Source organism: Cricetulus griseus, chromosome 3, assembly GCF_003668045.3.
Source record: "Cricetulus griseus strain 17A/GY chromosome 3, alternate assembly CriGri-PICRH-1.0, whole genome shotgun sequence".
Lineage (NCBI taxonomy): Eukaryota > Metazoa > Chordata > Mammalia > Rodentia > Cricetidae > Cricetulus > Cricetulus griseus.
Genome location: NC_048596.1, coordinates 218,604,531 through 218,632,380, shown reverse-complemented (window position 1 = coordinate 218,632,380; position 27,850 = coordinate 218,604,531). Strand labels below are relative to the sequence as shown.

Below are 27,850 nucleotides of genomic sequence, written 5' to 3'. Positions count from 1 at the left end.
TAGTTTCAGAACTCACTTTTATGGGAAGTATTACAGCTTCTTTCGGGGAGTGAAGATTAAACAATGCATGCTTTAGCAACATGAAGATATTTTCCTAAGACAGGCATTTAATAAATACAAATATCTCACACTATGTCACCCAAAGTGGGAAAGTTCACAAAAAGCTCTTCATCATAAAATTCAAGGTGAAAACTGGCCAAGAAGTGTCAGAGCAGAATGAGGAACAGCACTGAGAACCAGTGACCTAATACACAGTGCTCATTCAAACAATCAGCCATAGAGGAAATGTAAAATGCAATGTAACAAAAATAGCACCTTTGAAGAAAATCAAGTCATTGATACAAACCTGAAAGACTGTTCTGAACTCCAAATCACTATATGAAGACTTTCTATAGGAGCCGGTTCCACACAAGCCAATCTGAATAGAGTGTGGAAGGTGTTGACAGCAAATACACACTAGACAGAACACTTACAGCCACAATTGCATCCACATGGGTGGCTACAGTAGGCAAAAGGTTCCTTTTCTTATCACACCTACATTAGCTCTAAAGTCAACCAGTCAATCAATACATTTTACCATAGGAGGGAACCTCTAAAGACCCTTTTTAATTAAAGAGGAAGTGAGGTTTGCTCTGTACGTCATTCTATTAAACAAGAAGTCAGGGGTTTTGTCGTGAGACTTTTGCTCCCCAGTGTAATTCAGAATAAAATGACTGTTTAGATGACAGATAGAAATAAGTACCGCAGAGGATTATCATACCATGGTTTCATAAGATACTTTCACAGGTCAAAGGAGCTTTCTCAACTAAAAATCTGGAAACAATTAATATAATCGGACATGTCTGTTAAACAGTAGGCAAAATAAGTATCAGCAGTTTGTCTAACCTCTTAAAATCCTTATGATTGAGAAAGTTGTCTTTGAGTGACCAATGCTCAATAAATAATGTCAACAGTCTAGAAAAATCTCCAGCGAACATTTTCCTGAAGCCAAGGATACCACTCAGTGGCAGGGCACTCACCCGAGGTGCACAAGTGCCTTGGCTGTGTCTCCAGCAACCCCACTTGGAGATTTTTATGTTTCTACTTTACATCAAGAGCTTACCATAGAAAATTATGCCTACCCTTCCAGATATTGCTATCAATGTTGCCCTAGAATTTGAAACAATGAATCAGGGGTTCTAATACATCACTTGCTACAATTTTGTGTTGGCTTTCATTTATAAGTAAAACATAAATGTCATTGGTAGGTATCATGTTAAATGAAACCAATTTCAACCTATTGATTTTAAAAGAAAGCCTTGCTCATATGTTGTAAAACATATTAGCAAAGGGAACAAAAAGTTCTTTTTCTCAGGTAATATATCCAATAGTTTTCTAAATGATTCGCCCTCACCCCTCACCCACCAGTTTCAAATATTTGCCGTTGTCAGAAATAGATGCGGCACAGCACGAAGACAAAGGCCTGGTAAACACGTTTTTTCCTGATATTTCAAGAAACAATACGATCCATGGTATTCATGAAGTTGTTTATTCTCATTATTAAAACTTGAACTCAAGTAATCCGGTTTTTCTGGAAAAAGCACCTTGTCTGTAGGGGTCGTTTAATCGTCCTTCTCTACAATCACCTCGCCATGCAGCACCTTTCTTCTTTGACGTAACATATGAAAATAGAGTTGAGGAAACACTTCATTGGAGAAAGAAAACAAAGAAGGATGAGCTCTTGCTTTAAACTGTGCTTGAAACATGTAAAATGTGAGCGATCAGCACTTTACATAGGACCCCTACACATACAACTTCCCAGTGCTTACGGAGCTCACCCTAAGGGCAAAAATGGAGTTCACACGCTGTGTAACACATACACTGCTGGAGGTTTCTCTGTCCTAGAAAATTCACATACCTTGATAAATATATTTTCCATAAGAACCTAGCGGCCATGTTTATTTTTAGAAATCAGTAACCCTGAAATATACCAGAACCAAGGAGATCGGGCCCCACTCTCTGCTTTTCTCTGCTCTGTTAACTGTATCCAGCTCCATGAGTGCCTATACGTGCAAGTGTATGTCCCAACATGCATCCAACTTTCATCCATACCCACTAGGAACAGCTGCCCCATGTTCTCAGGACAGCACACATTAGTGACACAGTTAACCTTTGGTCTAGGGAAGAGACTGGGCCTGGGCTGTGGCTTCAGATGTGTCTAGAGAAGAGTCATAACAGGTTCCTGATCAGACACTCCCCACAGCTGGACCAAAGGGGCTTCAGTCATGCACACACTTAAATATGTGTGTGGATCATAGCTGGGAACATGATTATCTGTGCAGGAAATCTGAGAAAATTTTGAGCTGATATGAATCAAGACTTCTGTTTTTGTTTTCAAGACAGCGTTTCACTGTGTAGCCCTATAGACCAGGCTGGTCTCGAACTCACAGAGATCTGCCTGCTTCTGCCTCCTGAGTGCTGGGATTAAAGGCATGTGCCACCACACCCAGCTGAATCAAGACTTTTAATCACAGCATAAAGGCCATTGGCTGAACAAGTATCCAACAGCTATGAACTCCAAATGTAAAAGTCTCCCAGAATGACAAGGAAATTAATCACAAAACCTTTCAAAATCTTCTTCAGGAAAACTTGGGGGAAAATATTTTCAAAAAAAAATTTTTTAATTTAGGCCAAATACTACAAGAATGTGGAATGGGTTTGATTTTTATTTATGAACTTCCCATCTTGATAAATGCAGACACAGTATATCTAGAGGTCTAAACATTCAGATCGTGTATATTTAAAGCAAACTGAGCAATTATGATGAACTCTCCTATAAAATCTGAGTAGTTTAATAAAAGGCACTGCATCTTGGGTACTTTAAAAACCATTCACTGAAATTCTCCCATCTGGAATGCCCTTACTAGTGAGTAAGAAACACATTCTCAGTACTAAAATAAACACTCAAATGTTACTTTTAATTATCAAAGCAAAATCAGTTGATTTCTCTAGTAATATCAGTAAGGATGTGGAAACACAGGCCTCTGATGGACCCATCTCGGGCAAGAGGGACCTCAGTGACAACAGGTGCAATGAGCTAGGAAGTTGCTACTGGCAGAGGTCAGACTTAGGTCTCCCGGGACACCTAAAAAGAAGGCGTTCAGAAGTTATAGGTTGAAGCTTTGAGTCACCTTCTCTTAAGATCTTGCTTTCTATGGCATAACCTCAGAGGTCACGAGAGGTGACCTCAAACAGCTTACATGATCACTGACTCTCTCTGCTTGTGGCACATTGCCCCCACCTGGACTCTCATAAAGCAAGGGGTGGGACAAACAGTGTACATCCATCTTCCTTAGCTCACCAGCACTTGCTAGGTGGTAAAGCAGGCAGATAAAAAAGACAGGGAGAAGGCATCCTCTGAATTCTTAGTCTATTTTGGCTTCAGAAAAGCTCCAAAGTTGGAGCTCTCACGGACTGGCCAAATTATATGCACATCCCCATGAAATAAGAGGCCTTGTAAGCCTGTCCACATAGAGTTCAGAACCTGTAAATGTCTCACTTCTACTTCCCACCGGCATCCACCTCTAATTTTACTGACAGGATGAATGAATCTTGTTGACTTAAAAGTTTACCACTATTAGTCCCTAAAAGAAGAGAATGAGGTCTCATCAAGTCATTGAAGCTGTTGGAAATGGCGAGAAATTAGTGGAAAGGCTGAATTATTCAAAACATTTTAAGAAAAGCAGCTTTATTCCTGTCAAGTACATGGAACAACACAAACAAGACCAAAAAAAAAAAAAAAAGCACTTGTAATAAATCTCAGGTACGCCAAATGGATAGAAATGATCTCAAGTTTGCTTGAGAATGCTTGTGATCCATTCACAGAAATGTAAATGCATGTCAGCTGTTCTATTGATGCATGCTTTTGGAATGATTTAGTTTTTCTGTTAACTATACCAGGCATACTTAAATGCTTCTGAGAAAGCAATCACGAGAATATTAATTTACTTACCTTTTCAAAAAATCAGTTAAAAAAAAAAAGAAAAATATCTGGCTCACTTCCCTTCAGTTATTCTAAGGACAGACGTGTTAATGCATTTTTGAGCAATTACTCCCCTTGCCCCTTGCTTTTTAAATTAGTTTAGTGTGGTATTCCAAACACTTGCATATCATACGTTAAATCAAAGTACTAAGAAACCTATACTTACACGGTATATATGAGGCCATGGTTATGAGAAGAAAATAGTAGTAGTCAAAAGAGACATTGTATTTGTTCGGAAGCCTTACTGAAAACATTCCTGACTTCTTCACGTAAGGCAAGGCAGCATATATTGTGAGAAGTTCCCCAGCAACTCCAACAGGATATAAGATGATAAAAAAATTATATCTGGAGAAAGAAAAGACAGATGATAGTTTTTCTAGGCCAGTTCTTATATTTTATAGCACATCTCTTCTATTGCTATTGTATTTAAACTTAGAAATCTCTCTGTATGCATTTGCAATATCACACACAGGTTGTTTTTTTAATCACCCTTTTTCTAATAGTAATTCCTATTCTAAATGACAACATAGGAATAAAATAAGTCGGTTAACTCTATATAGTATTCAAATATTTTTATAATTTATTTTAAAGTATAGATGCACATTTTGTTTGTCTGTTTTGGGATGTGGGAGTGTTATGTTGTCCAGGTTGGTCTTGAACTCCCCATAGCCTCAAGTGATCCTCCTGCTTCAACCTCCAAGTAATTGACATCACAGATGAGGCTACCATGCCTAACTACACAGCTCTGTTTATTTCATTTAAGTGTTAAAATAATTGTTTCTATGGGGTATATAGTTGTAACTGCTCCTTTCTTCCCTATAGCTGGTCATTTACTGATAAATGCTGAGCCTAAAAAGGACAAATTAGGACCTAGTTTGATAGTTTATGCTTCAAGGGACTAAAGCAGATATTTTAGGTTATTTGAAAAACTGTAATTAGTGAGTAAACATAGTTATTACTGAAGGAAACAGACAACATGACTTCAGTCACCAGCTACTAGAAATTAGTACACTGTGTATAACCACCTTCACAGCATGAGAATTTTTATAGGAAAATCATCTGCATTTTATTTAACCCCCCAGTTGGTATGAAAACACATCTATAAAGAAATGTCATATAACTCAGCTGGTCCAGTGCTTGCCAAGCATAATGGGGCTCTGAATTTGATGCCCAGCATTGAATAAACCAGACATGATAAAGCATACCTGTAATGCCAGTACTTTGGAGATAGAGATAGGAGAAGCAGAGGTCCAGCCTCATCTCCCACTACACATTGAGTTCAAGGCCAGCTTGGGATGCACATCACCATGGGGAGGGGGTGTCAGGAGGGGCGTGTGAGGAGTGTTTAGAGACAGACAGAAAGACAGAGAAAGAAGAGATAGATAGATAGATAGATAGATAGATAGATAGATAGATAGATAGATAGATAGATCACCTGGATCCAATGTACCACAGACGTGGGAAGAGATATAGGTAGAACTACAGAGTAAGAGGGGAAAAAGCCTTTTGCTGTTCCTATTTATTCTTCCCTTGCTGGTTTATGCTCCTTTGGTCTTCCCAGTCTTGTATAATTTGTGCATTATTTAAATCACTATTTCCCACTTTACCTTTTATGGCCCTATAACCAGACTTTTATAATCCCTTTTCAAACAAAATACCTAATCTAATTTATTTTCTTAACTTCATGAAGCTTTCCAGTGAACTTTTTAATAGTATTTTTTTTTGAAACAGGGTTTCTCTGTAACTTTGGAACATGTCCTGGAACTCACTCTGTAGACCAGGCTGGCCTCGAATTTACAGAGATCTACCTACCTTCCTTTGCCTCCCAAGTGCAATTAAAGGCGTGCACCACTCACTACAGCCCAGCAATAGTATTTTTTAATAGTATTTTCACTCCCAGGGCTGGCAAGATGGTTCAGTGAGTAAAGGTACTTGCTGCAAAGCCTGATGTGATGACCTGAGTTCAATCCCCAGGACCCACACAGTGGAAAGAGAAAGCTAATTCACTGCAAGTTGTCCTCTGACCTTCACAGGAGCATCTGGAATGTGCAAGCACCCAAACACATACACACACACACACACACACACACACACACACACACACACACACACACACACACACACACACAAACACACATACACACACACAAATCAACAAAATGTAATTATTTTTTGTTTGTTTTGGTTTTGGTTTTCTTTGTTGGTTGGTTGGTTGGTTTTTTAAGGCAGGGTTACTCTTTGTAACCCAGGTTGTCCTGGAACTTGCTCTGTAAACCAGGATGGCCTCAAACTCAGAGATCTACCCACCTCTATCTCCCAAGTGCTAGGATTAAAGGTGCTCATCACTACTACCCGGTATCACTCTTAAATTAAACAAATAAAATTTTAAAAATAGTTGAAACCCTTAAGATCAGTGAAAATTCATGAGATGGGAATAAATTGTGTAATTTATTTTACCTTACTTGCACTAACTATGGGAAGCCTTGTTACCCCAAAGATTCCCAATTATTACCTAAAATTTCTTAGAGGAAATGTACTTCTGAAATTAAAATGGAAAAAAGTATGAAATCATAACCCAACATAAAATTATCCAGGAACACTTTCAACTCATAAATAGAATAAAGATAGTCAATAGTGATAGCAGGTCAAACTATAACTAAGAAGCAGTTTCTAAAGTGAAGTTTTATTTTAGAATAATGGTTTCCACATTTGAACTTAAATATGAATATTATTTTAGGTTGTTTAATAAACTTGCAAAATATATTCCATAGTTGCAGTTTTCAAGAGTGTCTGGACATGAAATATGATTATTGATGATTTTGGCTGGGTGTAGTGGCACACAACTTTAATCCCAGGAATTCAGGAGGCAAAGGCAGGCAAATCATTGTAAATTCAAGGCTAGCTTGGTCTTCAAAGTAAATTGTAAGCCAGCCAGGGTGACACAGTGACACTTTGTCTTAAAAAAAATACCATTGATGATTATAATTAAATGATACATATAGGAGGACACATATTTCAATGTTGAAAGATTCTATGTAAAACCTTTTGTTCTTGTTATTGTTCAATATGATCTCATATAATGCAGGCTTGGTTTGAACTCACTAAGTAGTAAAGGCTGGCCCTGAACACCTAATCTTCCTGCTCCACTCTGGAAGAGCAGGGACTATGGGTATACACTACCATGCCCAGATACTAAACCCCAACACTAATGAAATGATGGAAGATTCTAACACAGCAAGTTGCAACATGAAATAGCAGAGTTCTGTACTTTTCTAGAAATTTATAACATGCAAATACATTCCAAACAAGAAACTCAAGACACTAAGGGCTAATAGGCCTGATCTATGCAAACTTTGTAAACACAGTTCATGAACAGAGACGAAGTGCTGAGTTAGTATGTTTGAAAGAACTGGAAGTTCCAAAGATTATCATGAAGAACAGTACGGACATGCATTCTAAGATTAGGGCCAACTGCATGCAAAGCTTCAAACTTCTTTAAAGGCCTAATCCTTAAATGTGAATATATTTTCATATAGAACAAGAATAAAATGAACCTAACACACAACAGTGCAATTTTCTCAAGACAAATGATGAATAAAGATATAATGTTAAAGCATTTTATCGTATGTAAAACCGTAAGTCACAAATGTCTAAAAAGGAGCCAGAAGAATGTTTTCAAAGTCTGAGAGTCTCAAAAATACAATTAACAGTGACACCCCTGCATAATGGGATTATGAATAACTTTTAAGGTTTTATTTCTTTCTTTTGTATTTATATATTCTAGTAATGTACTATAGAAATGATCCCTGAAAGTATAGTCTTTATTTATATGTTCTAATTTATTATCATTAAACATGAAAAATACATGAATTTTATTTACTTTTTTACATGCATTGGTCTTTTGCCTGCATGTATGTCTGTGTAAATGTATCAGATCTTGGAGTTACACACAGTTGTGAGCTGCTACATAGGAGTTGGGAATTGAACCTGAGTGCTCCAAAAGAGCAGTCAGTGCTCTTAACCACTGAGCCATCTCTTCAGCCCCAATAAGTGAGTAATAAAAAAGTAATTATCTAAAAATATGTTAGGCTTTTACTATGGGAATCTAGAGCAGGCATGAAAACAGCTAGCAATTAAGCATGTATTAACACAAACGTCAGAGGTTGTTTTGTTTTTAAGACAGGTAGTGCTGGCAGGCTTGGGACTAATTTGACCACGATGGCTTTGAACCCACAGACATACACCTGCCTCTACTTCCCTAGCACTATATCCTAGTGCTAGGATGAAAGGCATGTGCCACTGGGCTTAAATATCAGCTTTTAAAAAATAGAAATAAGAGATATGATATTGTCTCTAATATCTTGTGGCATTATTTATAGTATCAGAAAGTTGGGGAGGATCTGAAGCCTATCAATAGAGATGTCCACTGTTCAGTGTTCACCATGGAATACTGTGTGGTAGTACCGGAGTACTAGAGTTGAGTGCTAGACTGATTGAGTACACTCAACTCATGCTGGTTTGAAAATGTACAAATGAGGGGCAGCCTCAGCGGTTAAGAGTGCCTGCTGTTCTTGAAGAGGAATGGAGTTTGGTTCCCAGCACCCATATCAGGGAGCTCACAAACACCTGTAACTCCAGCTCCAAGGGAATCTGATGCCTCTGGCCTCTTAGGGCACCTGCACTCACACAGATACACATGTATGTATATAATTAAAAATAATAAAAATAAATATCCACATAATAATACTTTAGAGCAATCAGCTACATTTTGAGTAAACTTTAATGTAACTTCCAAAATGGAAATGATACTTCCCCAAACAATAAGATAAATGACCAACTGAGATTACTTAAGGATATGGTTTGTTGGGAGGTGTTTTTACATAAACTATATTTTGGTGTTATTATTTGCCTATGGCCATTAAAACTCAGCTTTCAAGAATACAAGCTAGAACACTGCTAGTGACTCAAATGGCAACATTCTGGCATCATGGGGCTGTGACACAAATTTTAATTCTCCGGTGTTAGCTCGCTCAGCACACAGAGTTAGCATGCACAGGGCAGTGGGGAACTAAAAGGCAAGACATTGCCACCTGGCCCATTTAATGAAGTGCGGCAAGTGGTCGAGAAGACTGAATGTGTAGAAGGAATAGCGAGTGATCTCGGTCACAGTCCAGGAGACCAGAAAAAGCACCACGCTCTCTTCATTCTGGATCTGCAGATTAGAGAAAGCCACAGTGCTGTTGAACCTTGGGCTTTTTGTTCAGTGAGATTAGCATTTCCCTTCCTGAGATTGGCTGCCTTTTATTATAATGGGACACAACGCAGTCACCATTGTGTAAATGGTTGTAAATGTGAACCTTAGCTGTGTCCTCCAGGTGGAGTGGCTGACTGCTTACTGATACTTCCCACCCTCATTCCTCAGCACAGCCAGCAAGTGTACCATCCCAGGACAACATCATTGTCTTGAAAGCTGAATGGGAACAACTGACCCTTCCAACTTCCTATTAGTCACTAAATCATACACCCTCTATTGTAATAGTATGGTGGTTTGAATGAGAATGGCCCCCATAGGCTCATATATGTAAAGCTTGGACCCCAGCTGGTGGAAATAATTTGATTAGGAGTACGAGGTATGCCCTTGTTGGAGCAGCTGTGGCCTTGTTAGAAGAGGTGTGTCACTGGGGGGTGGGTTTTGAAGTTGCAAAAGCCCATGCCAGGCCCAGTGTCTCTCTCTGTCTCTGCCTGCTGTCTTCGAATGAGGATGTTAAACATCCAACTACTGTTCCAGCTCCATGCCTGTCCCTAATGATAATGGACCAACCCTCTGAAACTGTAAGCAAGCCCCCAATTAAATGCTTTCTTTTATAAGAGGTGCCTTAGTCTTGGTGTCTCTTGACAGCAATAGAACAGTGACTAAGGCAGATACCAACTCTCTAATCTGGTTGTTCATCTTTGTCCCTCAATTTGGGCATTATAATGTCTCAGTTGGACCATTAAAACCATTTCCCCAATTTTTTTTTCTTTTCTTTATTCTCCTCTCAGATGAAAGTTTTCTTAAAAATAAAACAAAGTGGGGCTGGAGAGATGGCTCAGAGGTTAAGAGCACCAATTGCTCTTCCAGAGGTCCTGAGTTCAATTCCCAGCAACCACATGGTGGCTCACAACCATCCCTTATGAGATCTGGTGCCCTCTTCTGATGTGCAGATATACATGGAAGCAGAATGTTGTATACACAATAAATAAATAAAATCTTTTAAAAAATAAAAATAAAAAAATAAAACAAAGCATATAACAACAACAATAATAATAAAATCAGATAGGTCATATGATTTGAAACTTAACATTGATCTCTCCTTGCTTAGCAGCCTAAAAAGGTAAATTCCAACACCTGAACACTACATAAAGGTCCTTACAAGCTGAGCTCTGCAGTTTCTCAGCCTCTCAGTTTCTCGCTGTGTTGACGCTACACTCCATATTATTTCCAGACGGTGCTTCGGAACTTCCATGGCTTTACACATGCTGATCCCTCTAATTAGAACTATAGTTTCCTCTACAAACCCTTTCTCATCTCTTTAGAGCCAGCTGGAAGATCATGGTCCCTGCAAACTTTCCTGTTAGGGATTAAATCTGAAATGTCCCCCACAAGCTCATATGTTGAATATACGTGGTAGTGGCACTAGTTGGAGAGGTCATGGAAACTAGCAGATGGGACCTAGCTGGAGGACACAAATCTCTGGGGCTAGACCTCTTCAGGTTACACCTGCTCCCTGGTCACTTATTCTCTCTGCCTCCTGTCTAACTATGAGTTGAATAACCTGTATCAAGTTCCTGCCACTAGGATGCTCTCTGTCCTAATGGCCCATGATCAATGATGCCAAGGACTATGTGCTGAAGCCTCTAGAACCATGACCTAACTCGAATCTCTTCACTGTTAAGTTGTTCCTGTCAGACAAAGTGTCACAGTGATTCAGCCAAACACATGTCCCAAACCTCTCCCATGTCTGCTCAGCCACTTGCTCACCTTCCCATTCTGATATTACTCTTTGGATTAACCCTTATCAGTCTGAACTGAAATGTTTCTCACTCTTATACATCTGTCAGTGCTCAGCTTACATATACCTTGTCTATGGAAGTCTTCAACCATTTCGTAGAAGAGACTACACTCTAGACAGATGACGTAATGCATGTTGTGCTCTTGTCTCAAACGCTTAAAAAAAAAATGCAACTACTTATTTAGCTTTTCTCCATCACAGGCTCCAGAGAGTAAGAACCACGCTGACAGCCACATTCTCAACACAGTGTCAGGCACAGAGTGGCTGCATAGCTGCTACCTCCTGCATGACCAATGTGTCCCAACATCCAGCACAGGGACAACTGTAGTTGCCTTATTCATTTCTGGAAATCCAGGAATTAGCACTTCCAGATGTGTAGAGTATGTTCAATACATGTTGGTTAAAGTAATTGGGGAGTTGTTGATAAACGTCAACCGAAAGCTACTGTTGGATAAAATCAAATAGTAAAATCAAGGGATAGAGCCTGGGGGGTGGGGGGGATGAAAGGACCTGGAGGTTCCTTTCACCCTTATCAGGAAGTCCACATTTCTAACTTCTCTTTAATAATTACCCTCTAGGTAGTGTTGGCTACCCGACTCCATCTTTCTTCTCCCTCCTTCTTCACATTCCCTATAGTTCTGGCTCAATTATTATATTCATTCACTGCCTGGAATGGTCTTTCTGCTGTTCTGTCTGTGGTAGTCCTGCTTTTGAACTGGTAAGCAACTAGTGAACCCTTGGGCTGTGTGTGAGGTGTGCACGGGGTACTGTCTGTACTGCAGCTCGGGTTAGGGACAGATGGTTTGTGTCACTTGAATGAAAGATCCCAGTCAAGAGGGCCAAAGTGCAGAGTAGTGAGAGGGCACAAAGTCAGTGATCTGTCCCCACACAGTGAGGCTCAGAGGAAATGGAGAGGAGGTTAGGTGTCAGTCCAAAGCACAGAAGTGACCAGAAAGGAATCTGCAGGACGGAAAGGGGGCCAGAGATCTGTCTTCAAGTGGACAGGAGATACGGAGGCTGTCAAGAAGGTCAGAGGGGTTGAGCTGAGAAATGTTTCTGACATGGGTTTAAAAGGCCCAACATCCTCTGAGAGACTTGCATGGTGTTTGTTTTGTCTACATGGTTGAAAGCACTAATTAGATTCAGCAATTAGGTCTGTCTGCTGTCATGTCTCCATAAGTAATGTGTCTTTTTTTTCCTCTAAGTTCTTCAACTTTAACTTTCAAATTTTATTTTAATTGGCAAATTAAAACTGCACATATTTATGGTATATAACATGCTGTTCTGAAATATGCATGCATTACAGAATGGCTAAATGAAGCTAATTAACTTGCTCTTTACCTTGGCATATTTCTTATTTATTTGGGTAAACACTTAAAATCTACTATCAACAATTCTCAAGTAGACATTGTCATCATCTATAGTAATCATGTACAACAACTCGCTTAAATTTACTCTTGCTGTCTGAGATTTGTATCTTTGGATTTAAAAATTATAACTTTTAATTCAGGTCTTTTATATTTGTACAGGTATGTGGAACTACATTTACTTTTGCCCATTCCTATAACACCTTGTGCTAAACAAGGAAAAGCAAATGAGTCATTTACACTGATGACTTCAAAGATTGAAAAAAAATAATGACTTGGTTAAGAAGAAACGTCATAGAAAAGAAAAAATTCAGTTGGATGGAAATGAATGTTCACCTTAACATCCCAAAAATGCAGGAGGAAGAGACGTTATGAACTAAATGACAGGATTGCCCGTTCTATAGCAGTGGAGAATCATTGCCCAATCATTCTGCACCCCAAAAACATGGCAGTGTTAATACTTTTGGTTTCTAAGAACAAAAAGCTCCCCTGTCACTCAGGTAGACAACATGTCTGCATCACTTACGGGTTTTATACTGTGAGTAATGAGCCATACCATGAAGATTCTTGAACTCACTTGGACCCCTGTCACAAGCACAGAAGTGGGTACAATTCCTGGAAGAGAAATCAAGTTAATGATTTCGTCAAAGGCAGCTTATAACAGTAGTATAAAATTAAAGCAAAAACTTACCAATCAGACAGTGGACTACCTGTAGGGAAATTGAGAAATCACAAGTCAATAATATGAACATTAAATACCATCAGCAGTGGTAGCAAACAAGCCCACAGGTGTTACATAATTAGCAAATTAGAATTTGCATTGTTAACTGAAGTATTTGCAAATAAACACCATAGCAGACTAACAATATATTGAAAAACTTACCTCAAGCAAAGCAAATGTTTGGAAAAATTTAAGTGTCTTCTGAATGCTTTTATATAAACCTCTGTGTGTTCCTTTTTCCATATAAAAGCGTACCATAGCAATAGCTAGAACCAACCACCTAGAGGAAATAAAAATATTTTACAAAGTTCTATCAAAACTAACATTACTTATAACATGCATGCAATTATAGCAGCATTATTTACTATTAGCAATAGCTAAAAGGTGGAAGCAACCAACGTATCGATCAGCGACTAAACAGATAATTTATGTGGACTATCAATACTTTGCTTCTACAGCACTAAGTCAATCTACAATGGTATCTAAATTCAAGCCCACCTTTTTTCATTCATTTTGCTTTCTGAAATATTCCAATATTAATATTTTAGATTCCTACCCATGAGAAGCTTTCCTTTAGGCCTAGATTATTATTTGGTCTTTAAAAAGAAGGGAATTCAATACATGCTATGACATAGATGGACCCTGAAGACATCGTGCTAAGGAAAATAAGCCAATCACAAAAGGACAAATACTGTATTTCATTTACATAAGGCACCAAGAGTTATCAGAGTCATAGGCATGGAAAGGCTGGTGGTTGCCAGGAGCTGGGAGAAAGGGGTGAATGGGCATTAGTGTTTAATGGATACAGAGTTTTGTTTGGCAGGATGAAGTTAGGGACATGAATGGTGATGATAGCTATACAAACTGAATGTACTTAAAGCCACACGACTGTTTATGTTACAAAGTTTAAGATGGTCCATATCATATGCATTTACCCCAATTTTAAAAACTCGCTAAATCCCTTGAAGAAATGCCAAAAACTGTACAATAATATTTGTGTTTTATCATTCTGAGTTAATTATCTTTTTTTAAAAAAAAGCATCCCAAGGGAAAAGATAACAAATAACATTCTATAGAAAATAGATTCTAGAATATTCTAGAATAATATAGAATTGTATACTCTATAGAATACACAATGTGCCAACTACTAACAAAACAATGTCTAGAATATTTTTGTTTTTCGCAATTAAGCTGACAGGATAATGGAAGTAGCTTCAGGTACCAAAAATGAGATTGCCAAAGCATTTCATAATTATATGATGGTGTGGTCCCAGTTTCTTTCTATTTCTGTGATAAACATTCTGATCAAAAGCAACTTGGAGAGGAAAGGGTTTGATTCAGCTTATACTTCCAGGTCACAGTCCATTGTGGAGGGAAATCTGGGCAGGAACTGAACCAAAAACCAAGGGAGAATGGCTTGCTGGCTTGCTTCCTTGTTCATGATCAGCTAGCTTTCTTTTTCTTTAGAGAGTCCAAACCCACCCACCTAAGGATAGTACCGCCCACAGTGGGTTAAGCCCTCCCACATCAATCATCAAGTACGGCAATGTCCAACATGACCACAGGCTACTCTGATCTAGGAATTTCTCAGTAGATTTTCCCACTGCCCAGGTGGCAAACTAACCAACACAAAGTCTCAAAACAAAAAGCTGTATTCATATAAAAATATATAATTTATATAGGCACACACAAAAATCCTTAATCAGAATCATTTGTTGATCTCCACTAAACAAAAACAATGGCTATGATATAAAAGAGATGGGATATTAGCCTGCTTTTTAAAGAGTTACTGTTGTTGGAAGCAGGGTCTTCCTATGTAGGCCTGGGTGGCCTAGAACTCACAGTGTAGACTAGGCTGACCTCAAACTCACAGAAATATGCCTACCTCTGTCTTCCACATGCAAGGATTAAAGATACATGCCACTACATCCAGCCGAAAGTTGATTTTTTTTTAAAAAAAAAAAAAAAGAGAAACAGAAAAAAAAACATATTGACCCTTGTCAGCTTAAAGATGTATGTTAAATATGCACTCTCCTCCAGGAGCTTAAATAAATATGCACTCTTCTCCAGGAGCTAACACTTAGAACCTACACTGTGGACAGCAGCTTTCTAGTACACACATCTCACTCTTCCTACAGTTCCTGGTGAGAGCTAACTTCTTTCTGTTCCCTCTCCACTCCTAACGTTCAAGAAAGTTGCCCTATCAGTAGCTTTTAAAAGTCTGGAACACTCCATCTCATGGACATGAGAAGCTATCCTAGGGTTTAAGACAAGGAGATATCAAAGTGTACAGTCAAATGGATTTCTGAGCTATATGACTATCATAGTTTAACTTTTTTTTTACTAAATGCCTTAAATATATTCCTACAAAAACAGCAGAGACTAGTGCAGACATGACAGAATAGAAGGACAGAGGGACACACATGCAGGACCACTCATTCAGCATAGGACATACTGACAAAATGCAGAAATATTGATTACAGCAAAGACATCTATGTTTCAGACTCGGTCATATACATAACCAATGTTTAGTCCTTGCAGTAAGCTTCTGAAGGATTACTCTCCTTTCCTGCTGAGGAAGCAGACAGAGACACATAGCTGAGCCAGCTGAGACCTAAGGCCACACTCTCAGAGTGATGTTAACTTATTAAGCTTACTGCTGAGGACATAGCTCAGCAGTAGATGGACAAAACCCTAGCCTCAATCATTAACAAAAAGGGTGCCGAACTTGAAGTAAGATAATGAGCAAGACTGGAATGGATCCTCTGAACTCCCAAAACCTCTGTTCTACCACATCGCAGCTTTATTTGATTCAGCTCATGAATCTGTAAGGGTCATTTATGGAATCAGTACTGAGCTAATTTAAAGCATTAGTTTGACCATGTTTTAGTGTTTTAGGTGCCTTCCCAACTCAAATTGAATAGACTTCATCCATCTTAGTTCTAAGTCCCCATGGTTCTAATAAAACCAGAGAGTTAATGAATGCATATTCATCCACATTTTTCATACACTTGTCTTTTGGAGGCAGGGACAACTTAGCCACCTATAAAATTTAAATTTGAGAGGCAGTTACTAAGGTAACAAAAAAGTCACCAAAGCATTAAGTATGCAGCACAGTTTAGACAGCATGTATGTGGTGTTTCAATTTTGGTACTGTCCTATAGGTGGCAGCATTGTACCAGCTACAGACTATACAGCAAAAATAAATAAATAAATAAATAAATAAATAAATAAATAAATAAATAAATTAAATAAATAATTGAAGGCACTGCAATTGGAAAGGACCACCAGGGCATTTATTCTGACTCTATCTGATGTTCAGTAAAGAAGCCTAAGACCTTATATAAACTAATCAGAGCTCATTTCCCAAGCATACCCAAAGTTTCTCTAAAGGCCCTACATTTAGCCAACTTTGGGTGTCAGTTTAGCAATTAAAAAGAAAAAAAAATCCATAAGCAATGGGAATTTCTCTCATTAGAAATTACTTTGGGAGGTGTTCTATTCTATTTTGCTTTTCAAATGTGCTAGGGATATTGATTTCATGAACTCAAATAGATTCAATCAGTCCTTGAGAAACCAGATTCTCAAGCCAGGTGTAATGGTGCATACCTGTAATGCTAGCTAGCACTCCAGAGGCAGAGGGAAGAGGATAGCTTCAAGTTCAAGGCCAGTTTGATCTACATAGCAAGTTCCAGGCCAGCCAGGGTTACATAGTGAGACTGTCTCAAACCAACAAACAAAACCACCAGGTTCTCTTTGGGCAAAAGCAAACGAACAAAAAGTGTTTCAAAGAAATTTTTGCTTGTTTGGGGTCCCTCATTCATGAATTCATCTTTCAGCAAGTATCAATAAGACAGGTAGGCACTAAGCTAGATGCTGAGGACTAAAGATAATTAGGACATGATTTCTTTTGCCCTGGGCACTAAATTAGCAAGTAAAGATTAAAGGACAGTGCTGTGACAAGAAACGTAAGCCAGGACCTACAAAATGAAAGGGTCTTTTTATGTTACTCTGGCTACAGTGTCCTTAAAAAGCTTATCTCTTTCTTCTAGCTATTTCTTTTTCTTCTAGATTTCTTAGACATTGGGTGGCTAGGTCTGCAGAGTGTCCCCACTGTCTGGATCTTGCTAATTGGATACCTTAGATCATTTACTATGTCCTGCCTCCTACATTCCTGTAAATTGGCAGTTAGTTCTAGGGGCTCTATCAGACTCTGGAAAGGGTACTTAACAAGTTGTTTGGTGTATTTCTAAAGGAGCAAACTATTTCTGGCTGTTCTTTCTTTGTGATGTTAGTAGCTATGGATACTCTCTGTCCACCATTTCAACCATTGTTGGAAAATGACACCCTGATTTGAAATTTCTTCTTTGTCCCACCTTTAAGTTAGTAATTACGCCTGCAGAAGAGATGGCCTCCGATTCTCACACAGCTGAGCTTTTATATACGATCCATTAGCACCTCTTGACTGCATTTCCTAGACCAAATTAATACTTCCTTTTGAAGCCAACACATGCTTTCACGGACTGTAACTAAGCACTCTTGCCAACAGAGTAAAACTGAAAGGTTCAGAGAAAACTAGACTTAAGCTTAAGACCACCTGCTCTTTGAGTACCACTGTTAGAAGATGAAAGACATGCTTCCACCAGAAGATATTTGCAAATCACATACCTGGCAAAAGGCTATTTAAAGAATTCTTAAAAGTTAATATTAGGAAACCAAACAACCCATCAAAGGAAAATAGTTGGCAAAAGATGTGAACAGATATTAAACCCAAGAAGACTTACAAGCTTGCCAGTGGGTAAGTCATGAAAATATATCCAGTATCACTGGTCATGAAAATAAAAATAAATTCACAATGAGAATATACATATACTTACTGGGTGGCTAGTTTTAGGTGGCACAGGCTAGAATCATTTAAGAGATAGGAACCTCAATTGAGAAAATGCTCCCATAATTTAGGCTACAGGCAATCCTGTAGGGCATTTTCTTAAACAGTAATTCGATGGGGGAGGGCCCAGACCCTTGTGGGTGGTGCCATCCCTGGGATGTGGTCCTGGGTTCTATAAGTAAGTAGGCTGAGCAAAGCATGAGGAGCAAGCAAGTAAGTAGCACCCCTCAATGGCCTCTGCATCGGCTCCTGCCTCCAGGATCCTGCCCTGTTTGAGTCCCTTTCCTGACTTCCTTCAGTGATGAACACGGATGTGGAAGTGCAAGCCAAATAAACCCTTTCCTCCTCAACTTGCTTTTGATCATGGTGTTTCATCACAGCGATAACAACCTTGACTAAGACACTGAGTGTCAAAAAGGAAGATCATTGGCCATACCAATGGTTGGCAATGACATGAAGCAAGGCTCATCTATTGCCAATGGTAAGATTAAATGGCATAAGACATTGGGAAAAGAGCTCACTGGCTTGAGACATTAAGCATGTGACAACTCTATGATGGAACCACTGTACTTATGGATATTTATCCAAGAAAAGTGAAATCATAAATCCACAAACTGACCTGTACATGAAGGGTCACAGCTTTATTTACAATACACTGAAAACAACCATCAACAAGTAAGTGGATAAACCAGCTGTGGTATATCCATTCACTCAATCTACCATCTTTATCAATCAAATGTTATTTAGAAGGCATGGCTATTACTTAACATTTTGGGAAATGAAACTGGATTGATTGTTCTATCAAAGCACATTCAGTATAGCTGTGAAAAAAATCTCAAATAGTTTCTTTTGTAATTTCAAATTAAGCACTAGGGATTGAAACTAGTATCTTGACATGCCCACTGTCCACCAAACACTTCTGCTAAGAACTTCAGATTCATCACCTCTTTACCCTTTGTCATAGCAAAGGAGCTGTGGTGTTGCAGTTTCACAGATGGGAAAACTAAGGGTCAGAGGCCAAATAACTTATCCAACTTGACTCCTCCACAGAACAATGAAACAGAATCTTTTTTTTAGGTTTATTTCACCCATATTAAACTGATGTTCATGTAAATACACACCCAAGACTCTTACAAATCACTCCTGTGCTTAATTCATACAACTTGAGGTCTGTTTGTCACAGCAGCATGAAACAGAAACAGAATCTTTAAACAACTTATTTATTCATGTATCTTATGTATGTGGGCACTTTGCATGTACATCTGCACACCAGAAGAAGGCATCAAGCAGTTGTGGGCTGCCATGTGGATGCTGGGAATTGAACTCAGGACCTTTGGAAGAACAGTCAGTGCTCTTAACCACTGGGCCATCTCTCCAGACCCCAAAACAGAATCTTTAATGAACCCCTTTTGTAATGTTCACAAAATAAAAATCACACATCAGCAAGGCACCTGAGGCCTTGCAATGGATAGGCCAAGCCACCTGTCTGTCTGTACTTCGGCCATTGCTGTTGCTTAACCAATGTCTCCCAACCTCGCATCTCTATCCTAATACATGTATTCTCACCCATGTCCGGTAAGTCCTATTCACCCTCCAAAGACCCATTCCAATGTTTTCATCTCCTTCACAATCATTTCTCTCAGTCTCCTCCTGCTCTTAATCCTCTGGCACCTGTTTTGTAGGCACTTATCCTAGTCTATCTTTATTATCACCTATATATAAATGCCCAGACTATGTTTCTCCAAGGATGAGCCTGGAATATTTGCCTTATATTCCCCACTTAATCTAAGAATGTACTAGCATCTACAGGTTCAAAGGTGTCCGTTGAAAAGCAAGGCACAGGTGCTCACAACTCTAGTGAAGAACCTATTGTGAGTAAGCCACATATGTACCATAAAAATCCTTCCATCCTTCCAAGGTGCCCCCAACTCTGGATTTACCTAAAGCCACTAATTCCTCAGGGTGGGGAAATGTTAATGTCACTAGGGCCCGACCTAATCTGTGACTGTACATTACTTCTATACAGTCTTATGCAACTATGAAAGTCAAAATGACTTAATTACATATTAGGTGAAAAATAAGAGCTTATTCAGCAGATAATCATCACCAATGTTCTACAAAGTAAAATGAGTATTCATTACTTTCTGGAACTTACAATGAAGATTTAGTAAAATACATGGTGTTGTTAAGTGACAGTAAGTGGGATGGAGAAAAACCAAGCAGTCAAGGTGTGCTAGGATGTCTGTGAAGATGCCCAGGTAAAGTCTCCCCAAGGACAGAGATTTGAGCACAAACGTCAAGGAAATCAGATACTCAAATAAGAGTAAGGAAAAAATGAAATATTACAGGAGGCTTGTAGAATTACATAGATTATTCCATCCGGGCCCTCTTGCCTTGATGAAAATAACACTGGACCATCTCAGTACAAGCAGACAGACACATTAGGATAAGCACTGGCTTGCTGGATAGGGCAGAACAGGAGTGAGGCGTGAGCACGCAAAGCACAAGTCATTTTAGTTCGTTTCTGGTGAGACCAGGAGAACCTAGAGAAGTTCAAACAAGCTGACTCAGTCACCAGAACACGGATGGCATTATTAATCCTTGCAAGAGCAAACATCGTGTGCAAAGATGGAAAGTGCTGCAAAATGAACACTGAAAGGTAGCGACTTGGGGATTTCAAACGCAAGAAAACTGGAAAGATAAAGTATGTTGAAAATGGTCTTCGATGACGGTAGCCCTGAGGTCGTTAGGGCAAGCTAGGGTCACTGTGGCCATGTAAAACTTTTCATTAAGATTTTAAACTGGGATTGTGAGGTGAGTTTTCACGTTTGAAACAGTAACCCGGCCTTAAAAGTAGAGCGTGGACTGGACAGCAAAGGGACAGCCAACCAACTAAACGGGGTGGGTATTCCAAAAACCTTTGCTAACTGGATGAGACTATCTCGGAGGAGAAGCGAGTCTCTCAGCCCCGGCGCATTTTAAGGCAGAAAACACGGTGGACTCTGGACTGTCGCCAGTTGTTTTAAGCCTGTTAGTTTTCAGAACTTTCAAACGTGATGAGAACCAACACAGCAAAAAGATGAAGTCACACAGCTCTGTAGTCAGTCTCAGTGGAAATTCATGCTTGACACTTTCTGGTTGTGATCTCCTGACAGTGACTTAAGGCTTCTCCATGCCTCACTATAAAATATTGTTCTGTACCCCTCACGGGATTGCAGAAAACGAAAAATGAGATGATGTATTAAAAAAAAGAAAAGCACAGCCTCTGGCACACAGTAACCCAATAAATATATATTTATGAACTATGTTTGATGTTCGGCATCATAAATACATAAAATACATGATCAACAGGAACATTTGTTAAATAGAGCCACATTTTTTCTACACTTAGCCGAGAGGTCAATTCAATCACACTTTTTTCTATAAACCTCAGAGACAGTTTAAAATACTAAACGGTTCCTCACATTCACGTAAGTTAAAACTTCCGACGATATTGAGAAAGTAACTTTCTAAAGGCAAGATAGCTATGGGCATTTTCATAATGGTTGGAGTCGCCGTGGACACCTAAGTCATTTGACATCTCTCCGAAGACTGATCTTGTATAAACCCTAACTTCCAAGTCACACTAAGCCTGAAGTTTTTTTTTTTTTTAAAGTTCGGGAATCTGGAAAGGATAAAGCCATAACGATGCTGGACACCTGCCCTGACCCAATCAGGTTAGGTGTTCAAAGTCCCAAGTAAGCATTTCTAAGTGCCATGCTTAAAAAGAAACAGTAGGTGAAGATACTGCCCTGCGATTGCAGCACCAGGAACCACACGCCCGGGGTCCAGCGTGCACCGCCCGCGGACAGCTCCCGGCTTGGGTGAACAGACCCCACCGTTTCTACAACAGCAGCGGGAGGCGACAGGGGCGGCCGGGCCAAAGTCGCCTCCCCTTGGGTCGGCCCCGCATTCCTGCCCGGGTCTATACTTAACCTCCAGCCCGCGCCCCGTGCCACCGCGCCACGCCGTGTACCGTATTAGGCAATGCCCAGCGAGCGGCGGCAGGCGGCCCCGCCCCGCTCCATTCAACCCTGCTGCGCCCCTCCCCCACCGCTCCGCGCGCCCACGCCGCCCCGCGACCCCCAGGGGCCCAGCACGCGCGCTCTCGCTCTATGCGCCCCGGCCGCGCGCCCAGAGTGCTCCGACCGTCAGCGGCCGAGCGCCTGCGCTCCCTCTCCATGTGCGCCCGCCGCGCCGCGACCCCCGGCCGCCCAACACGCGCGCTCTCGCTCCAAAAGACCCCCCGCCGCGCGCCTCCGCCTCGACCCCTCAAGGCTTCTCAGCGCGCTCTCGTTCCACCCCATGCGCGCGCCCTCGCCGCGGTTCGACCCCCCAGCAGCCCCGCGAGAGAGCGAGCGAGAGAGCGAGCGAGCGCGCGCTCCCCGCGTCCCCGAGCCCGGAGAGATGGCTCAACTGCGCGCGGAGCGTGGAAGGACCGCCGCGCGCACGTACCCGGCGGTCATGGCGATGTTGTAGAAGGTGAGCCAGGCGGTGGCCAGGAAGCCTAGGCGTCTCCTCTTGCCGGTGGCTTCCTTCTCGTCGCTGGCCTCCGAGGCGCCGTTGGTGCCGTCCTCCTCACTGGACGCCATGGTGACCGCGCACGCTGGCCTGGAGGAGCAGCGCACAGGAGCGGGAGGGGCCGGCCGAACGAGCCACTGAAGCGCCGCTGCCCGCTGCCGCCGCCGCCCTCGGCCCAGCGCTCCATGTGCGACGCGCGGGGGGTCGGCGCCGCCAGCTCGGCTGCCCGCGAGGGGGAGGAGCGCGCCCCCGGCCGCGCGCCCCGCCCCGGCGCCGCCTCTCGGGAGCGCGCACTCGGGGCCCCGGCCCCGGCCCCGGGGTGAGCCAGCCGGGGTCACCGCTTCGAGGCGGTACTGCGCAGCGCGCTCCCGCCGAAGAGCTGTCCGCGCTGGCTGCGACCTCTTCCTAGAGAGACGCGGGCGACGCGCGTCCTGGCAGTGGGTGCCCGGCTGGTACTCCTTGTCCAGACGGAGTGAGCGCATATGGAGTGGCGAGGGTTCTGCCCCAGGAGCAGGATCGCCCCACCAAAGACTCGGTCTTCCGAGCTTCTGGATAAGCAGCGCCCGCCTAGCCTTGTCCCGTGTTATTATGGGCCAGATGGGTATGTGGGTTTTAGCGAGTCTTTTCTAAAATTGTAAAGGGAAGGTGAGGGAAAGGACGTGGCAAAACCCGGATAGGTGTTAGGGGTTCGTACAGGAACCCCAGACGCAGGTTAACAAGTTCCCTGTCCTGTTGGGAAGAAATACCGTCCCACCCACCCCACCCCCGCTTTCCACACATAATCTCTCATTTTTCTCTCTTCCTTTCAAGAACCATCCTTCCGATAGCCTCCATTCCCCTTATAGCTCGTGGATAAGAAAGAAGGCTCCCGAGTCAGCTTCCTGAAATTCAACCCCCAAATTCCTGACTCCACCTTTCTGTGACTTGGTAGTTTATGTATGCCTAAATTTCCTCAAATAAAAATAGAATAACGCACCTCATAGGGTTAAGTAAAATATCCATCAAAAAGCAGGTACTGACATGCTACAGTTTTTTACCTCAGATATGCGTGCTAATACTTTTTCTGGTGACCTTGCTTATAATCCAGGGAAAGAAATTTTGCAAAGGGCAACTGAAGGTGTTAGGTAGTTCCTAAACAGGAGTCTAGACACTGGCAGAGAGGACAAATGACTCTACAGGCCAGCCCATGAGCTACTCTCTCTCTGTGTACATCATATTGGGCAAAGACTAGGACCTGGAAGAGCTCATCATGGCCAGGAGCATTATTCCCCTAATTTGGGAAATGTAGGATAGAAAAAAAATAAGTAAAACCTTGCAACAAGAAAGTGTTATATGGATAAGTTTACTAAAGCGCGTGCTAGGCCTGTGCACTGAACACTAAATCACAGCTGCAAGCTAGGCCTCGGATTCTCAATGTGTTGGAATGTCAGTTCTCTCTGAATGCCAGTGGATTTTATTTGACAAGCTAAAATCTAAAAATCCATGAAAGTGTAAGAGCATGTACATAGCCTACTTTAAGCCTTACCCTAAAACTACAATCTTCAACATAGCATAGTAAGTAAAGGGAGGCATGGACCAGTGTTACTGCAGAGTCCAAATACACTAAAAGCTGAGCTAATTCAGTGTGGGAATTGTAATCTTTTCAATAAAGGGAACAACTGGATGACCACATACAAATGGATCTTACATCACAGACAGGTGCTGATTTCAAAGTAATCATAGAATTAAACACTATAAAACTTCTAGAAGAAAACAGCAGAAACTCTGAACTTAAGAATGGCTAAGATGTCTTAGTTGTGACTACCACAAAATTAGAAAGAACAAAGTGTGTGGGGGGGAGGTGCAGGACAGGATGATGACAATGACAGTGGACATACAGGGAACCCAGGATTGGACTAACAAGTTCCTGTCCCACTGGGAAGAAATGTCCCACTGCACTCCACACTTAACTCTCTTCATTTTTTTTCTCTCTTCCTCTCGAGAATCATGCTTCTAATAGCCCTCTTCCCTTTCCCTTTCTAGCATGCGACTAAAAAAAGCAGGAGAGACTAGACAGAGAGAGGAAAAGAGAGATTAAGACTTAAAAAAAAAAAAACAACTAAACATAAAAATGTAAAAATCTATTCCAAAAACAATTTTAAAAAATGAAAAATATTCACAATATAATCATCTAGCAAGGGAGTTATAGCCAGATTATATAATGACTTTATAATCCAATAAGACAGAGGCTGACGAAATGGCTCAGCAGTTCAAAGTGCTTGCTGTTCTTCCAGAGGACCTGAGTTTGGTTCTTAGCATCCAGGTTGGGTGGTTTACAACCCTGTAACTCCAGCTCCTGGGAATCCAAATCCCTTTTCTGGCTTCCTTGGACACACACATGTAAATAAAAGTATTTTTAATTCAATAAAAGAGTCTATTTTTTAGCAAATAAAAGCATATAGACCACAAAGGGAATGTGGAAATGGCCAGTGGTACAAGCAGAGAGGCTTTCCCTATGGTTATTTGGGAAATTTGAGTTAAACCTACAGAGAGAATAACAGCACCGTTAAATTGGTTAACATTTCAAAGCGCTGGCTAGGGTGTGCAGCAATTGGCAATTGGCCTTCTCCACAAGGCTAAAGGGAGCACTGCTTTGGAAAACAATTTATCAACTTATTTAAAAGATCAACACCTTTAGTTGTCATATGGCCCAGCAATTTCCTCCTTTGTATTTAACCAAGGCAAATAAGAACATATGCCCACACAAAGAATTAGACACAGATATTCATAACAGCTTTAGTCATAGTAGCACCGAACTAAAAATAACCCACGTGTCTACTAACACATGAATGAATAGACAAATGGTAGTGTATTTGTTTAATAGGATATTACTCAGCAGTACAAAGAGATAAGCTGCTGTACGTTCAACATAAATGAAACTCATAAACTTTGTGCTGAGCTAAAGCAGCCAAACAAAATACATAATGTATGATTTTTTATGGTACTAGAAAGGAAAAAAAACTACATAGCAACATTGCTTGAAGCTAATGATGTCTTTGGGGAGGACAGTTTAAAACCAAACAGGGACCCCGTTAAATGTGATTACAGTTTTCACACTAAATGAAAAAATAGATTAACTTATTATGAATTATTACTTGGAGCTGATCTTAAAATATTCTGCATAATATTTTAAGTGTACATTTACATATTAGTGATGACATGAAACCCAATATTATGGCAGAGGTGGGTTTTATTTTTCTGTTAATATCTCCCTTTCAAATATCCCTTTAAAAGCACTGATTTTGAGTTGCTTCTTAGCCCTTTGACTGAGATCAGTGTAAAACATGAAGTTGACACAAGACTGTACCTTGTTTTCACAATAGTGATGTTTCTTACAAAGTTCAAAATGTAACTTTTTGAAACCAATATTAAATACTTCAGAATAAATAACACCAACAGATTTATTAAACTGTCCCCTTGAAATGAATAATTTGCTATGCACTAGTTGTAAATAGATTATACCAATGAGAGTATATCCTCATGAAGCAGAACTTTAGAGGGGATAAGGAAAAAATAGTCTTACAAGTAAATAAGGTATATTCTCTCTCTTGGAGTAATAAGATGTTATTAGTAATAAGAGGTGTTATTTACATAACACTTCTATCACGAAGTTGATTTAATAATCTCTTTGCCTCATGGATGACAAGAAGAAGGCCACTTAAGTCCTAGACAGAATCTAGAGTCTTCAGAATGGAATCAATCATAGAGATTTAGCCTGAGAGCTGGAAAGCAAGACTATCCAAGTAAAAACCTTCTGTTCTATAGATATTTTGTTATAAGAACTTTGATCTAAAGAATTATTTCATGTATAACAAAATTATGAAAATATTCACATACTATGATAAAAAGCCGTTGTGTATGACTGAATATAACCTCAGAAGTATTTTCAATCTTCCTTTAGGGATGGTGTTCAAATAAGCAGAGATAAAGTCTAGGGAACGTTAGAATGTAGATGCTTTTCTTCTTGTAAATCTCCCTACAGGGAGCATCTGCATGTTTCAGTGTTAAACATTGAATTCCCTTCAAAACTGAACAACAACTACATCAACAACACCTCTGCATGGCAAATTGCTTGGATAGGTCTTCTTTCCAATTATGTATCAGCTGCAGACCCAAGCAGAGAAGTTCCCTAAACCCAAAGTAACTGGTAGATGTTGGCCATCCACTAACCAGCCCGTGGCAGTTATTAGGTTCTAGATGTGATTGCTGTTATGGGAAAGGAGGAAAGTCCCAAGCCTAACTGCTATAAACTGGGGAAGTTTGTACATATTATAAAACTGCCATTGGTTATGAAGAGGTTATTTGCAAACTTTGGCATTATAAACCTTAGTTCAACCTTCCCCATCTCCCCCCAAAAGAACATGTCAGAAGCAACAGCTATTCAAAAGTATCTGTTAGGAAAGGGAAAGCAATCTAGGGATGAGAGAATGGTCCAAAACTATAGTTTTCAAGCATTTTGACATTTTATTAACAGCTTTTCTTCCTGCAATTATTAACATGTATTTTGACACAGAAAGCCACACAACAGTGTTAAAACACATATGCCAAGTATACAAAGTGTCCCATGGGTGAATGCTGGCAAAAAAGTAGTAGATTATTTCAACATTTTCCTTTCTTATTTGTCAAGGATTTCATATAAAGTCTTTTGATCGTATCAGCCTTCCAGATCAACCAATCTCCAAACCCATCTAACTTACTGCCCTCTTTTTTAAACTTACTTTATTCTTTTGTTTTGTTTTGTTTTGTTTGTTTTTTCAAGACAGGGTTTCTCTGTGTAGCTTTGGAGCCTATCCTGGCACTTGCTCTGGAGACCAGGCTGGCCTCGAACTCACAGAGATCCACCTGCCTCTGCCTCAAACTTATTTTATTCTTAATCAAAACATAATTACAACATTTCTAACTTTTCTCACCTTCCTTCTATCCCTTCCATGCCCCCTGCCATGCTTCCTCTCAAACTCATGGCCTCTTTTTATTATTGTTACACATATATCAAAATAAATATAAAATACAATCTACAGAGCTACCGAGTTAGTTTTGTGTTGCTTGTATGCATATGTTTTAGTGTTGATCACTGGTATTGAATAATCAATTAGGGGGATCATCCTTGGAGAAGACTAATTCTCCCTCTCTCCCCAGATGTTAATTCCCTGTAGCTCTTCATCTATGGGTGGGGTCCCATGAAATTTCACTGCATTCATTTTG

At 40.5% G+C, this 27,850-nt stretch overlaps 1 protein-coding gene and 1 pseudogene across 2 annotated transcripts; both read right to left on the bottom strand.

Annotated features, from left to right (window-relative positions):
- Hacd1 (3-hydroxyacyl-CoA dehydratase 1) lies at window positions 1-22,844 on the bottom strand. Of its 2 annotated transcripts, none has more exons than XM_027405249.2 (7): window positions 22,544-22,844; window positions 13,324-13,441; window positions 13,132-13,150; window positions 12,967-13,055; window positions 9,112-9,233; window positions 4,188-4,366; window positions 1-1,684 (listed from the first exon to the last, which is right to left on the bottom strand). In XM_027405249.2, exons 1-7 carry the CDS (start codon window positions 22,678-22,680, stop codon window positions 1,602-1,604), a joined length of 747 nt encoding a protein of 248 aa, XP_027261050.1. In that variant the 5' UTR covers window positions 22,681-22,844; the 3' UTR covers window positions 1-1,601. The 2 variants fall into 2 exon arrangements, with proteins under 2 accessions (XP_027261050.1, XP_027261049.1); XM_027405248.2 differs by having other exon boundaries at window positions 12,997-13,055; window positions 22,544-22,823.
- Window positions 7,736-7,843, bottom strand: LOC113834657 (annotated as a pseudogene).
- Window positions 22,845-27,850: the final 5,006 nt, after the last annotated feature.

What these genes read in the sequence shown, in the direction of transcription:
- Hacd1 (XM_027405249.2), bottom strand. Translation starts at nt 22,680, where the DNA reads ATGGCGTCCAGTGAGGAGGACGGCACCAACGGCGCCTCGGAGGCCAGC. An exon ending in TTACTCACAGTATAAAACCC is followed by an intron (nt 9,234 to 12,966) that starts GTAAGTGATGCA and finishes TCTAATCTGCAG; the next exon opens with ATCCAGAATGAAGAGAGCGT. An exon ending in CATGGCCTCATATATACCGT is followed by an intron (nt 1,685 to 4,187) that starts GTAAGTATAGGT and finishes TCTCCAATGAAG; the next exon opens with TGTTTCCTCAACTCTATTTT.